Here is a 15,831-nt window from a genome sequence, read left to right as displayed (position 1 = left end):
TAATCTAATCTAAAGCAATCTAGGTATGTTCAATAGATTGAATCAGTTGTGTGACACTTTGATCTTTTACTATAAATTCAGTGTCCTATGATCCTGCCCCACTAGCTACCTGACGAAGGAGCAGTACTCCGAAATCTTGTACTTCCAAATAAACCTGTTGAACTATAACCTGGTGTTGTGTGATTTTAACCATTGTCTTTAACACAGGTAAGCCTCACTGCTCCTGTATAAAGATGGTGGTGCACCGCCTTCAAGTTGCTTCTGCGCATGCGGCACAGACGCTGCCGTTGAAATCCCGTCGGTTGCCGACCCTCGCGATGTTGCTTTTTCCTGACCTGCGCACTGACGCTGCCGCCACCGCCGCCGCCGCCGGCCATCATGAGGAGGTTCAGGGCGGTCAGGGGTCTCTTACCGTCTACCGTCCCCCGGGCTCATGGGCAGCTGGGGGCCGCCACCGTGGTCAGGCACAGGCAGGACGGGCCGGCGCGGCCTCCCAGCGCTGCGAGACTGGCGGGTGTGCCGACTCTGAGGGAGTTTCTGCGGGCGGTGCCCCAGGATAATGTGGGGAGCGGGCCGGGCGAGCAGGTGGAGGGTCCGCCGCCCTACCTGAGCGGGCCTGGAGTCTCCTGCAGCGGCCGGAGAGGTGGGTCCACCTGCCCATCTCGCTGCTTGCGATGCTGCAGTGTTTCAATCCGATTTCTCCGTTAGCAAACGCCGGAGCCTCAAAAAATCCAACGCTGCAGGTTTCCTAAGGCTCTCCTTATGAACATTAAATTTGTACAACAAGGCACAGTATTGGAGCATTTGCTAAAGCTCCTGTGATTTAAATTTAGGTATTTGGATAAATAGACAAGTTGACACTTGGAGGGATGTGCTGCTGCAAACTGAACGAATGTATCTGAGGATACAGTTTAGGAGCAGGAATAGGCCATTCAGTCCCTTGGACCATTTAGGAAGTTTGTGACTGATGTAATTGTAACTTTAAATCTGCATTCTGCCCACCCCGATAAAGTTTTATCACCTTGCTCAATAGACAGGAATCTATCTGTCATACCTTAAAAGTATTCAAAGACTGGCAATGGAGACAGTCCAGAGAATGTGGTTTCTGGGTTTGAAGGGACTGTCTTTAGAGGAGAGGATGCATAGTTTAGTCTGTACTCATTGCAGTTTAGAAGAATGAGAGGTGACCTTAGACATGTAATGTTCTTTGGGAACTTGATAGCGTAGATGCGGAAAGGTGGTTTCCCCTTTTGGGATAGTCTTGGACCAGAGAGCATAATCTTAGAATTTGGGATTGTGGATTCAAGACTGGTAAGAAATTTCTTTTCCTGGAGCAGAATGAATCTGGAATTATTCACAGCAATAGCTTTGAAGGATAGGTTGTTAAGTATTCTGAAGGTTGAGAGACAGGTACAGGGAAAAGGCAGGAAAATGGAGCTGAGAATTTCCAGATCAGCTGTGATATCATTGAAAAACAGAGTAGATGTGAGCTAAATGATCAGCATCTGCACTGTTTAATAGATATGTGAATTCTGATTACAGTCTTTTCAGGAAGAGTTCCAAGACTCATGACCTTTGACAAAAGAACATCTCCAATCCATTTTAATTGAGCGACTCCTGATTTTTAAACAGTGTCACTTTGTTCTACATTCTGTTAAGAGGAAACATTCTCTTCACATCTACCCTGTCAAGGCCATTCAGTATGTTGTATACTTAATCAAGTCGCCTTTTTACTCTAAACTTTCGTAGATACAAGCCTGGCATGTTCAACTTTTTCTCAAGATTTTTGTCCATTCCAACTTTTATTATAGTCTACTGAACCACCTTTGAACTGCCTCTTAACCATCTTCAACTTTAAAGTGATCAGTACTGTGCAGAGTCAACATATGTTATGACTGATTACTTAGTATCATTCTAACACAAATTGTGCACTTTATCTGGTAATGTTACTCTGCAGACTTATCTGACCACCTCACTACCAACTGTCTCATGTCCATTTGTTAGCTGTCAGATAGATGGAGGGTTGCACAATTTCATTGTGTAGATGTGGATTTGACTTACAGGACTAGGAGGAAATAAGAGCGTGGAACTATGGGTTTGCTCTTGTAGGAAGTTGAGAAAGATTGGTGGGTTGAGTGGCCTCCTTTGCTGCTACCATTATATGACGCTATGATTCTTGCCTTCTGATTCCTTGTGAAAACAGTTGGCTTTGAGGATTCACAAGGCTGGAGTTTTTTTTTATGGAAGCCTTGCATAATTCTGAATAGTTTAATTGCCTCCTACAGTTGTATGTCTTTAAGTGGCAGTGTGCTTTCAGATTAATGCTTCCAACCACTTGTGTTTTGTGTGTATGGTTGGTGAATCTAGTTTTTGTCTGCAGCTTGCACCTTTTTTCATAAATGGGGTTAATCCTGCATACAAATAGTCAATACCTAGCTTGGGTAGAAGTTGAAAAGTCCACCATTATTTCATTATGTTCACGCAATTAATGTCTTATTTCTCTGACGTGAAAACATTGGTTATACTCTTGGCAAAAGAGTTTCAAGTGAGGGAGAAGGAAATCAACTGTTTCTGGTTATTTTGGCCAGTTTGGTTTTCAAATTTCTAAGTGACGAAACTACCTAAAACCGTGCCATCAGTGATAGACAGTACACAGAGGCAACTCGATTATCCAAATACCAATTATCTGAAAATCGGATTATCTGAAGGAGATCTCGAGTCCCGATAGAAACATTACATCAAAGACGTGTTTCCAACAGTGATCGCGTCTTTTGTTTACAGTGATTAAACAGGCACCATCTCTAAATGACTAACCTCCCGCCCTCCCTCTCTCTCCACACTTTCCCTGGAGTTCTACAGAGGGGTATAACCTCCCCCCCCCCCCCCCCCCCCCCCAACTATATCCCTTCCCAGGAATAATCTCTCCAATACTATCCTGTACAGGGCAAACATGGAACCTGTCAAAAAATTGTAGTAAAATGTTGTGTTGGGGGCGGGGTCTCGCGCACTGTGTGCTGCTGTAGTCTCCTGAATAGGGAGCAGATTTCAAAAACTCCATGCCCCAGAGGAAAGACATTTAATCGAGTTTCCAAATAATCGATTATCTGAACCGAAATATTGCCCGCCTATCACATTCAGATAATCGAGTTTCCACAGTATTGGGTAACATATTGTACATACAGTGTAACATAGCCTTGTTTACAATAAAAGTAAAATTGTGACATTTTAACACAGCATTTTCTTATGTATAACCCGGGAGGGGGAGAAGCTGTTTTTGGCAAAAAATTAAATGTCATAAATTGATAATCATACAAATGATAGTAATGAAATTGAATGCATTATAACACTGCCATTATACTCATACTGCGTATAAAATAGGTGCTGAAGTTGTTCATGATTTATTGTATTCCGTTTTACTGAAATAACTGGCATGCATCTGTTATTTTTAAAAAACCATGTTACATGATAACATACATTTATATACGATTCTTTTTAGTAAGAATGTAAGAATGTTCATTTGCCGAGTGTTGCTGTATTTAATTTACCAGTACCCACAATTTGTCTTGATTCTCATTTCTAGTATTTGATTTGTTTCAATGTTTGTCATTTTTAGTGTATTTTGAAACTTATGGGTGTCAAATGAACGTTAATGACACAGAAATTGCTTGGTCTATCCTCCAGAAAAATGGTTATGTGAAAAGTAGTAGCTGTGCAGAGGTAAATTATATCAGTATAATTATTGTTGATTTTTGCTTATGACCAGTATTTGATATGTTTACCACATAATAAATTGACAATAGATGTGGCAAATTCATGCTTTTCAAAATTATAGCCATACCGTGTTGTATTAAAAATATTAAAGCAAGAAAGAGAATAACCCCTTTGTTTCCCATTCTCCATGGGTGCCTGTCAATGACTAGACATTTAAACTGCGGATCTGAAGAAGCATTGCAGTTGAATTTCTCAGTTTTCTTGGAATCTAGTGACACAGTTGCAATTTGAAAAAAGCTTGGTTTAATTTACTTGGTAGTTAGCAGTTTTCATAAAACAGTCAAGGTGCCTGAGCAATTGACATGTTAAAATTGCACCCTCATTAGCAATTTGGAACAGTGTAGTAGCATCCGAAGTATTCACCTTAATTTCAACAGATCTATTAAAATTTAACAACTGAAAGAATAAGGATACTACTAGAGTAAAAGATGAATGATTAAGAACAGAGGTCTATTAAATGTGCAGATACTGCTTGGAAATGTTAGGTGACATAGTATTGCGTTACTTGTAGACACAGAACTGTATTTTGAGCTATTTCTTTTTAAAAAAAAACTGTTAACAACTAAAATATTCATGCAACAAGATTTCTATTCTGTTCTTGGACTTTATCAGTCCTGAGGGCTCATTTATAAGAATGTAAAAATAGGAGCAGGAGTAAGACATCTAGTCCCTAGAGACTGCTCTGCATTCAAGAAAGTCAGAGCTGATCTTTTTGTGGACTCAGCTCCACTTACCCACCTGCTCACCATAACCCTTAATTCCTTTAGTGTTCAAAACTCTATCAATTCAACAATGATGTGGAGTTGCCACTGTAGAACTGGGTGTAATTTGACTTCTGACTTTGTGCACCCAAGTTATAGTCCAACAGGTTTATTTGAAATCACAAGCTTTCTGAGCACTGCTCCTTCAGGTGAAGTGACTTCACCTGACAAAGGAGCAACGCTCTGAAAGCTTGTGATTTCAAATGAACCTGTTGGACTATAACCTGGAGTTCCGTTAATTCTGACTCTATTTAACAAAGTAACCTCAACTGCATGGGGCAGGCAATTCCACAGATTCATAATCCTTTGGATGAAGAAGTTCCTCCTCAATTCAGTCCTTATTTTGAGGCTATGACCCCTAGTTCTAGTTTTGCCTGCCAGTGAAACAATCTCCCTGATTCTATTTTTTTCTATACCCTTCAAAGTTTTACATGCTTCTATAAGATACCTCAACCCCACCCCCATTCTCCTAAATTCCAGTGGGTATAGTCCCGTTTTACTCCATCTCTCATTAGCTAACCCTCTCAACTCCAGAATCAACTTAGTGAACCTCCTCTGCAACCCCGCCAGTGCCAGTATGTCCTTTTTCGAGTAAGGAGACCAAAACTGTACACAGTACTCCAGATCAACACCCTATACAGCCACAGCATAACCCCTCTGCTAAAAGTATGGAGTTTAAAAACAAGAACAATATTCCATTTGCCGCCTTAATTATCAATTGCACATGTGAACTGACATTTTGAGACTCATGCGCAAGAAACCCAGGTTCCTCTGCGCAGCAGCATGCTGCAATTTTTCATCATTTAAATAATAGAATATTTTGCAGTTATTCCTACCAAAATGGATGACCTTGCATTTACCAAAATTGTACTCCAACTGCCAGACCCTCCAATCAGCCAGTATTCCACTGCCAACTTTGTGTCCTCTGCACACTTTGCTATCCTACTCGTCTTAAGTGTCATCTACAAACTTTGACACACTACACTTGGGCCCCAAATCATCTATGTAAATTGTAAACAATGCCAACCCAACACTGATCCCTGAGGTCCACTGCTAGCCACTGATCTCCCAACTAGAAAGCACCCATTTATCCTCAATCTTTGCTTTGTGTTAATTATCCAATCCTCTATCTACGCAGCAGCCTTTTGTGTGACACCGTGTCAAATGCCTTGTGGAAACCCTAGTATACCACATCCACCAGTTCCCAGTTGTCCACCTTGCTTGTTCCAGTAAATTAGTTGAACCTCTTTCATGAACCCATGCTGCATCTGCCTGATGGGATACTTGCTATTCAGATGTCTTGCTATTTCATCCTTGATGATATGTTTAAGCATTTTCCCCCAATGCAGAAGTTAAACTAACAGGCTTATTGTTGCCCGCCTCTTGTCTTTTTTTTAAACATTGGCGTCACACTGCTGTTTTCCAATCTGCTGGAACCACTCCAGAGTCCAGAGAACTTTGGTAAATTACCACGTGTGCGTTTGCTGTTTCCACCACCACTTCCTTTTGTATTCTGGGATGCATTCCATCAGGGCCAGAAGACCTGTCTCCCTTTAGCCCCATTAGCTTGGCAACGCTACCTCTTCTGTGATAATTGTTTCTAGGACCTGACCTGCTGTACCTTCCCTGCCATGTTATTTGTGTTTTTCTTTTAATTTGACAATGTAAATCAGGATTTCTCAATATTTGGGTTATAATTTTTTTGACTATCGAATATGTGAAAACCCTCCAGTAGTTAAATTTTGTTTAATGGAGACAAGGGGAAAAAAAAACTTGAGACAGAAATGGAACAAATGGCTCTGTATTGCAATTTGTCATGTAGATTGCTCAATAGTATTGTGTGATGTTATGCAGTCCAATACTGTGATGTTTACATGCAGAATCATTGGATATCCTAGCAGTTTGGAATTAATATTTTTGAAGTGTGACTTTCTACTCCACTTTATATGAAAAAACTAGTTTAAAAACAGACAAAACTGCAGGAATGCAGCCACATCTTTATTTCTGCAGTGTATTGGTGTATATTCTATTTCAGTTAATTCTGTTCATTATCTCATTGTTTCAGCATTTTGCTCCAATACTATTGTTATCTCTAATTTAGTAAAATACCCTTGAGTATGCATTTAGATTTCAGTGCATTTTTGATGTAATGACCATTTGAAAACAAATCTGACTTGTCTTTATTTTGATGCAGGCAGATGTGATCTTGCTAGTAACATGTTCAATCAGGTATTCTCTTTCTCTGTATCTTACGAAATTTATTTTAATCTGTATTCTTGTGTGTTTTTTGCAATTTTGTCAATTTAATTTCATTCACTTTTGTGGTGTAAATGTTCAGTCACCAGTTGCTGTCAGAGATCAGTTGTAAATCAGACCTCCCACCATTGATCTTGAAGTGGAAGTGAGGCATGCTGCCACTTTATGTATAGAATGAATGTTATATCATCCAACCAAAAAGAGTCAGCAACACCTATTAGCTGCTACCAAATTATTGGGTGAGGGAGGAGTATCACATTAAGACAAACCTGGGGAGCTACAAGTTACAGTATATCATAAGTAAATGTAAGCTGTGAGTGTATAAGGAAAAAAAAACTTTTAATTGCAGGGAGAAGGCAGAGCAAACGATCTGGAACAGGCTGAAGCAGCTTGCGTCCCTGAAATCCAAGCGAACAAAATCTCAAGTTCCACTTAAAATAGGAATTTTAGGTATGTTAGCTAAACTAATGTTTTTGATGCAGATATATGGCTAACCACAGAGGGAATCCATCTAACCAAGTTTTGCTAGTTTGAATGTCATCAGTCAGCAAGTTGAAACACATCAGTCATAGTGATTGTAGTTGTATGGAGCTCTTTGCTTTCGAAATGGCTAGCTTTTCCTCAACCAATACTCATAACTCTAGTATCAAAGTGAAATAAAAACACTGCACTTCAAAAAAACAAAAGATAGATATACTGAAGATATAGTGACCCAGTGATGGTATTTGAATATGGATTAATGGATGGATGTATTTAACATCATAACTCTGATATATCTCTATGTTTGCCATTACTCCAGCTGATTATTATAATCATCCTTATGGATTCAGGGCCCACAGTTAACGAACACATGCATTTAATGATTTATAGACAGTTTTCAGATAGTTTTAGTTTCAGATGCAGCAGATACAATACTTTATTAATTAGATAAGTTACACATCCTGTGACAGTCGAGGATTGTTCACTGAAACCAAAGGGTGAGCTCAGTGTGTGTGTTAATCTCATTAAAGTTGTTAAGGCAGCATCCTGCCTTTCCCTTGGTCTTAGACCAGAAGAGAGAGTCTATCTTGCTTCTGAAGAACATAGTTCCTTGCTGAGCTGTACCCTCTGATGAGGACTGGCCTCCGACCCTGATCAGTTGTTGATGTATCCTATTTTTAGGGCCTGCATCAATGTCCCATTTGAATCCTTTAGCCAGTGGACACTCATGCCAGAATACATGTAGCTCCTTGCTTATCCCCAAGCTTAAGGTCAGTTTACAAATGTGACAAAAGACCCTTCTGTTTTTATTACCTCAACAATTTGGGGCACCAAGTTTCAGTGGTCTACTAATATTTGTAACCTTTATCCTTCATCTGACTTCTGTCCATGTTTTTTAGATTGTTTATGTTTTGGATATATAAAAAGATTCAGAGCTGTCTCAGTGAAATTTATTACAAGTTCAATTTGGCAAAAGGAAAATTTGGCCGTTGCGATAGAATGCTTTGCAATCCATGAGGCACCTGCATCAACAACTGGTTCGAAGGGAACACCTCTTGTGCGATGCACCTCACGTGATCTGTGCCGAGGATCACTTTCCTAACTAGGGCTGTAGAGCAAAACTGAATAGATGGGGCGGGGTTCTGGATTGGGTATAAGTTGGCTTACAAAGCATATAGGCCTGACAGCATTGCAGGACGGCAATTTAGGTAATGATGCCCAGAGTGAGCTCGGAAAGGCAGGGTGTGCCAATTTTTATGAAACAATGAATAAGATCAAAGTGGAAAGAAAAAGCAAAATTACTGAAACTATATAAATGCATGTGTCATTTGTAACTAAGTCAGTCAATGGCACAAATAGTGATCTTATTGCCATTTTAGAGAAACGGTGACAAGGAGATCAAATCTGGGGACATCAGTGTGTGTGACTTCTTGAAAGGACAAGTTGGAGGGAAAGGCTATGGCAGATGGGATGAATACGATAGCAAGAAATAGTCATGGACCCGATGATGTAGAATCATATGGGTGGTGATAAGAAATAACGAAGGAGAGGACACTGGAAATATTTAATAACAGTAACTGTACTATAGGACAAAATAAATCAGGAGATAATGAAGGCATGTGAAAAAGGTAGTACATTAATTTTGTTGACTTTATCTTCTTGTCGATAAGGCAGGTGTGGTCACAAGGAAAAAATACATTAAATATTTTTGGGCAAATTTTCAGAATAACACATTGCAGATCCAACCAGGGGTTAGGATGGTTTGGATCATGTAATGTATAATAAGGCATGTTTAATAAATGATCTCTGAACAAATCCCGGAGGAAATAGTGACCAAGTAGAATTTAGCGTTCAGTTTGAGAGTCAGAAGCAATTTTGCTAAATTAAAGGGTAATTACAAAAAGTGGGGGCAGAATGGGTTCAAGGGGATTAGCAGGAAAGGCAGTCAGGGAACATTGGTGGACAATTTAGGCATTTGCTATCATAATCTACATAGTTCATACTTTCAAAAGTGAGGAAGAAGGATTCTCAGGGGATATACCAAGTATGGTTAACCAAGGAAGTTGAGGTTAGTATCACATTGGAAGAATAGAACGGTGATAAAGATTGGTAGTAAGACAGAAGATTAGGAAAGGCTTTAAAAGAAACAAAACTGCAAAAAAATGAGAACTTAAACTTAGATGATAAACTAGCAAGTAATGTCAAACCAGTATGAGTTTATTTAAATATACAAAAGGAAGTTGAGATGCTGAAGTTGAGAAAGAGCATCTGGGAAATAATGGGAAAATAGGAAGTGGCCAAGGAGCTGAATAAATATTTTACATCAGGTGGCATATTAGAAACTAATAATAACGTTCCAAACAATCCTAAATAATCAAGGAGCAAAATAAAAGGAGGAAATAAATACAGGAGCTATCGCTGGAGAAACTCCAGGTCGGTGCTTTCCCGATAGCTTGCTTCCTGGGATATTAATGGAAGTAGCTACAGAGTGGTAATTGCCCAAGATATTTTAGATTCTGGAAAAAGTCAGATGATTGGCAGTTGTCCCATGTAATGTGCTTATCAAAAATGGAGGAAGCTTAATAACATAACTAAGCCAGATGTTTTAACATCTGTCATTGGGAAAATTGAAGTCTATTCTAAAGAATGTAGAATGCATAATATAATCAAGCAGAATCGATATAACCTCATGACGAGTATATCATGCCTGACAAAGTTACTGTAGATCCTTGGAGAGATATCAAGCATGATAAATGAAGGTAAACCATTACATGTCATATATTTGGATTTCCAAAACTTGTTTGATAAAGCTATCAGCCATAAGACTAGTTCTTAATAAAGTAAGAGTCCATAGTAGTGCAGTAGTATTTAAGCATGGTTTGAGGATTAGGCTAACTAATAGACTCCTGAGATTAAGGGCGTTCACTTTCAGGATGCCATCTTTTAACTAGTGGTGTGCCATATAAATCCGTGCCGAAGCACCATTATTTGCAATATATAAATGTCTTAATGAGAAAAGTGAATGTATTATTCACAAGTTTGTGGATGACACATAAAAAGAAGGGAAGCCAAATGGTGAGGATGATACAGGGCTACACAGTAGTCAGCACTGCTGCATCCTGCCACAGTGCCAAGGACCTGGGTTTGAATCCATCCTCTAGCAAATATATCTGTGTGGAGTTTGTAAATTCACCCTGTGTTTGTGAATTTTGTTTGCGTATTCCAGTTTCCTCCCATAGTCCAAAGATGTGCAGGTTAGTTGGATTGACGATGCGAAATTGCCCATAGTGCCAAGGGATTTGCAAGCTGGATGGACTGGCATGGGAAATGCAGAATTACAAGAATAGGGTTGTGAGTTTGATCTGTGTGGGATGCTCTTCGAGGGTCGGTATAGATGGAATGAATGGCCTGCTTCCGCATTGTAGATTGTATGATTCTATGACACTGTTAGAAAGAGGTTTTCGGACAAGTTACGTGAATGGACAAAAGGTTGGCAGATAGGAATATAATATAGGAATTTGTGAGGTTATGCACTTTGAATGGAAGAATAGAGGGGTGGGGGTGGTGAGTTCTTCACATCAGTGATGAAAAGCTATGGTTTGAGTCACATTTTTAATCAGTAATACTTTTATGTATTGTTTTTAATAAAACAAGTTTTAATTAGTAAGGGAATCAATGGAGTTGTCAATTATCAACTCAGCTGAAAAATGTGTTGCTGGAAAAGCGCAGCAGGTCAGGCAGCATCATTCCTGAAGAAGGGCTTATGCCCGAAACAGCAGGTCAGGCAGCATCAAAGGAGCAGGAGAATCGACGTTTCGGGCATAAGCCCTTCTTCAGGAATGATGCTGCCTGACCTGCTGCGCTTTTCCAGCAACACATTTTTCAGCTCTGATCTCCAGCATCTGCAGTCCTCACTTTCTCCTAATTACCAACTCAGCCATGATCTTATTGAATAACAGAGCAGATTTGATGGGCTGAATGGCCTACATTTGCTATTGTGTATCATGGTCTTAATTTATTGGCTGCATTTGCTGACAGCTACACATGCGCGTTATGCACTGCTTCAGACTGTGCATGTGCACATTTCAGGTGGATGGGTAGGGGAGAGAGGTGCTCAGGACTGAGGGTGGGAGGTGTGAAGGGATGAGGAGGACCAAGAAGAGGAAGGGCGATCGGGATCTAGGAAAGAACCAGGGAGATGGGTGACAAAGAAGATCCAGAAGGTAGGAGTGGCATATAAGGGAGACAGGGCTTCACAGCCCCTGCGCTCTTCTTATTGACCCTCTTGCCCCAACTGCTGGGCTGTCCTTCGTCCCATTTCAGGCATTCCCCCACCCACTGATTATTGTGACTACAGTGTACAGCATTTTCTCAGGGTCCTGTAAGGTTAATGCTGTACTTGATTTTGAATAAGGCTAACTCTACTGATGATTCAATATTTTAAACTCTTAGCATTTTTAAATTGGATATTGATGTTTACAAGTGATCAAATAGTGGCACTAATATGAAAACAGAATTTAATAGTTCTGTCCAACATCCTTTAACTTTAAAGCATTTTAATGGAAATGTTTGCTGTAGGTGAATTGGAATATGCTAGACTGTTAAAATATGTAATAAGTCTGCAGTGTTAAATAATCTGTTTCCCTGCTTGTTTAAAGTCATTCTGATGAAAATGATATAATTAAAAAACTCAGGTCAATGTAAATAACTCAGTTTTAAATTCTTTATAAACTGGAAGTTTATTAACTGAAATGTAGTGATTTTTTTTTCTGGGTTATAATGGTAGGATGCATGGCTGAGAGACTTAAAGAGGAGATCCTGGAAAAGGAGAAACTTGTCGATGTAATTGCTGGACCAGATTCCTACCGTGATCTTCCGAGACTCCTAACAGTGGCTGAAGCAGGCCAAAAGGCTGTGAATGTTTTATTGTCATTGGATGAAACCTATGCAGATGTCATGCCAGTTCAAGTCAATACCATGACAAAGTCTGCATTTGTGTAAGTGTAATCTCTATTTACTAACTTACACTTTGGGTTGGGAGTGTAATCTGTCAATTGAAGGATATGCTGTTTGTTGACCTCCAATCTGTACTCCTTTCTATTCAATCTGTTAAGAAGCAAACAAAGGCCTTGGGGATTTGCAGAGAAAGCACAATATCAGCAAATGCATGTTGAATTCAGGAATTTCACTTTGGAACAAAAGATTTTGTGAATTTTCCATCTTCTGAAATTGCAGGTGCAGAACTGAACCCAATAGTGTCAATGGTGGGTTAGTTGGTAGCTCAGTTGGAAAGATAAGGTTTGGTCACAAATTTGCTTTGGCAAATGGAAGTCATGCCTGACCAATTTGATTACATTGGAGGTGATCAGGTGTGTAGAAGAGGGTAGTGCTGTTGATGAGGCCTCACACAGGAGGTAAAAGCACGCAGAGTCCAGGGTAATTTGGCAAGATGGTTCCAAAGTTGGCGTATTGGTAGTAGACAGAGTGGTGGTACAAGAATATTTGTGTCTCTGGAGGCTGGTATCTGTGGTGTACCACGGATACGTGCTGGATCCCTTTACTGTTCATGATATATGTGTAAAAATATAGGTAAGAATGTAGGGGTGTGATAAGTTTGTAGATGATGCAAAGGCTGGCCAAGTGGTTAATAGTGAGGAAGAAGGTCTTGGGTATTTAGAAGATACAGAAAGGTTGGTTAAATACGCAGATCAGTGACAGAGGAAATTTAACCCTGAAAGGTAAGGTGATGCTCTTTGGAAGAAGTAACAAGATAAGGGAGTACTCAGTAAATGGCACCTCAAAGGAACAAAAGGATCTTGGGGTGCTTGGGGTGCTTGTCCACAGAACCCCGATGGGAGTTAGTTAATAGGGTGGTTAAGGCATGCAGGGAATTCACCTTTATTAGTTGTGGAATAGATTGTAAAAGCAGGGATGTTACGTTGGAGGTGTACAAAACTTTGGTAAGGAGGTAGCTTGGGTTCAGTGTGCAGTTCCAATTGCCATTCTATTGGAAAGATGTGATTGCAAAGGAAATTCATCAGGATATTGCCTGGGTTTGGAGCATTTTCGCTATGAAGCAAGACTGGATTGGCTGGGTTTGTTTTCTTTAGAGCAGAGAAAGCTGGGTAGGGACCTGGCTGAGGTGTAAAAGACTGAGCGGCTTGGCCAGGATGCAGCTGTTCCCTTCAGCTGAAGAGTCAATAACGGGGAAATTTTAAGGTCAAGGGCAAGAGGTTTAGAGGGGTTTTAAGTGTTAAGTCTTTTTATCCAGAGGGTGGTGAGAATCTGCCTAGGGAGGTGGTTGAACCAGGAAGACACTCCATCTTTAAAAAGTATATGGATGAGAACATCCAAGGCTTTGGATCAAGTGCTGGAAAGTGGGATTAGTGCAGATGAGCCAATGCATACAAGCCTTCAATAGTTGTCATTTGGAACAAATAGCCTTGGCATGCATTTCTAATCCATGTTGCTATATCCAGTCAGCCTTCACCTGTCACAGTTTGGTCCTCGTAATTGTCCAGCATATGTTTACATGAAATACATGGTGCCTCTTCATTTTCTACGACTTGTACACAGTGTGCAAGTATGTAATTAGTGTCAGTTAACTGAGGAATATATCTAACATTTAAATTGCTCTGCTGTAAAGTTGTTTTTCTATCCCTGCCTATGAGCTAAACTGACCATTTCCGCTGTTTCTGCCCTACTGGTTCAGAATACAGAGGAACCTCGATTACCTAGCATTCGATTATCCAAATTTCAGATTATCCGTACAAGATCGCAGGGTCACAATGCTTGGCTAAACTATATTATCCAGCATTCGATTATCCGAATAGAATACTCCCTACCCGCGTCATTTGGATAATCGAGGTTCCTCTGTAGACTCTTTCCACAGTTTAAAGTTTATTTTTGTCCTATCTCAGCTTTCTGAGAATATTGCTTTTTCAGGTATACACAAGGACTTCTGGAAGAGCGCCTTCATGTGATTTATTTATCACTCCCTAATAAGAGTGTCTACCTTTGGAATGTTGTTAATCTCTGTAGTGAGTTCTGTGTCTCCCTACTTTGTCAAACTGTTGTGGAGAATTATTTTTTGGTGCTTGTTTTTCATTCAGTTAAATATTCAGCAGTACAGTATGTTGTTACATCAACGTGTCGCTATTGTTGTTGTTTTCCACGAACAGTTGCCAGGTCTGAATTATTTTGGCTAATGCTGAGGAAAGTCTGACTGAAAGAAACTATTTCTCTTACTGTAGCTCTGTCATGCGTGGATGCAACAACATGTGTAGCTATTGCATTGTTCCTTTTACCCGTGGACGGGAACGAAGCAGACCAATTTCTTCAATTTTAAAAGAAGTCAAAATGCTTTCAGATCAGGTAATTAGCAATATTCCAATAGCTTTTGATATTCAGATATCAATCCACCATCCTGCAACTACATCTTTGCAATGGCTACCAAATCGTACTTATTTCAGTTTGCAGTCTTAATTCATTTATTTTGTTTCAAAGTTACATGAAAAAAAATCTTTAGTTTTATCCTTTCTCATATAATCTCCAGCCTTATTTGTTGATCAACTTTAATTTTTACTTTAGTACTCTCTATTCCTTCCTGTCGCAGTGTGGTTTCTTACCTTCTTATCTTGCCTTACCCCTACTTTATGATTCACCACAATTTACCAGATTTGATGCCTTGCTCTCACTTTTCAGTTTAAAATCCTCTCTACCTCCCAACTTGTGTTGCTTATAAGTTCCAGAACAGTTCAGATGGAGACTGTCCCAGCAGTTCTCATTTTCCCCACAAAGCTGCCCAGTGTCATAAGAACCGGAACCGATTTCCCCCACAGCAATCTTTGAGACACTTGCTCATCTTGCTAATCTGATTTGCATTTGCATCCAGAGATTATGAACTTTTGAGTTTCTCTTTCTTAATATAGTGCCCAATTCCTTACTCGGATTCTGCAGAACTTCCTCCTTTGTCCTGCCTGTTGTAAACTGCACTCCATTAACCATCTAACTCCAGCACTCTATTCAGTTCTGAAGAAGGGTTATTGGACCCAAAACATTAATTCTGCTTTCTCTCCACAAGTGCTGCCAGACCTGAGATTTTCCAGCTATCTCTTTGTTCCAGCATTCCAAAGTAACTTGCAATAAGTTGACTAGTTTCATATGTTTCTCACATGAATGGCCTGTCTGCCCCAGTTAGGGAGAAACCAGGTTTTGCTGCTTTAATTAGCTAAGACCAGTTGCTTTTCTATAATCCTGCTTGGGGTTGGGAAGATTAGAGTGTGATTTAAATTTCAGTTAAACGAAAGCTAGAAACAAAATTGGATTGGTACAAAGATTAAATTATTTTTACCCACTGGCTGCCACCATTCAGTCCTAGGTCTCTGCACAACAAATTCTTTGTTTGGCATTGACAGAATTTTCAGTGACCTTGCATGTTCTGCCTCCTGGGTAACAAATTTTAACATGGAAGATTGACCTAATCTCTCGGAGAGGAGATCATTCACTGGGACTTAATGGAGTCATTCTAGGATTGGGTGAAAATCAGTGTGAAAAAGCAAGA

General features: G+C 39.9%; 1 protein-coding gene across 1 annotated transcript in view; it reads left to right on the top strand.

Moving 5' to 3' along the window:
- Positions 1-347: 347 nt before the first annotated feature.
- Positions 348-15,831, top strand: part of cdk5rap1 (CDK5 regulatory subunit associated protein 1) — a 28,121-nt gene continuing 12,637 nt past the window's right edge. Inside the window, exons 1-6 of the mRNA XM_043710176.1 lie at positions 348-643; positions 3,614-3,717; positions 6,727-6,761; positions 7,138-7,238; positions 12,055-12,265; positions 14,522-14,642. Of these exons, the coding sequence (XP_043566111.1) occupies positions 379-643; positions 3,614-3,717; positions 6,727-6,761; positions 7,138-7,238; positions 12,055-12,265; positions 14,522-14,642 (837 nt within the window). The 5' untranslated portion in view covers positions 348-378. The remainder of the gene's footprint in view (positions 644-3,613; positions 3,718-6,726; positions 6,762-7,137; positions 7,239-12,054; positions 12,266-14,521; positions 14,643-15,831) is intronic.

This window comes from Chiloscyllium plagiosum, chromosome 20 (genome assembly GCF_004010195.1).
Source record: "Chiloscyllium plagiosum isolate BGI_BamShark_2017 chromosome 20, ASM401019v2, whole genome shotgun sequence".
Classification (NCBI taxonomy): Eukaryota; Metazoa; Chordata; class Chondrichthyes; order Orectolobiformes; family Hemiscylliidae; genus Chiloscyllium; species Chiloscyllium plagiosum.
Note: the sequence above shows the minus strand (reverse complement) of the source record. Positions and strands in the feature narration are given on the sequence as shown.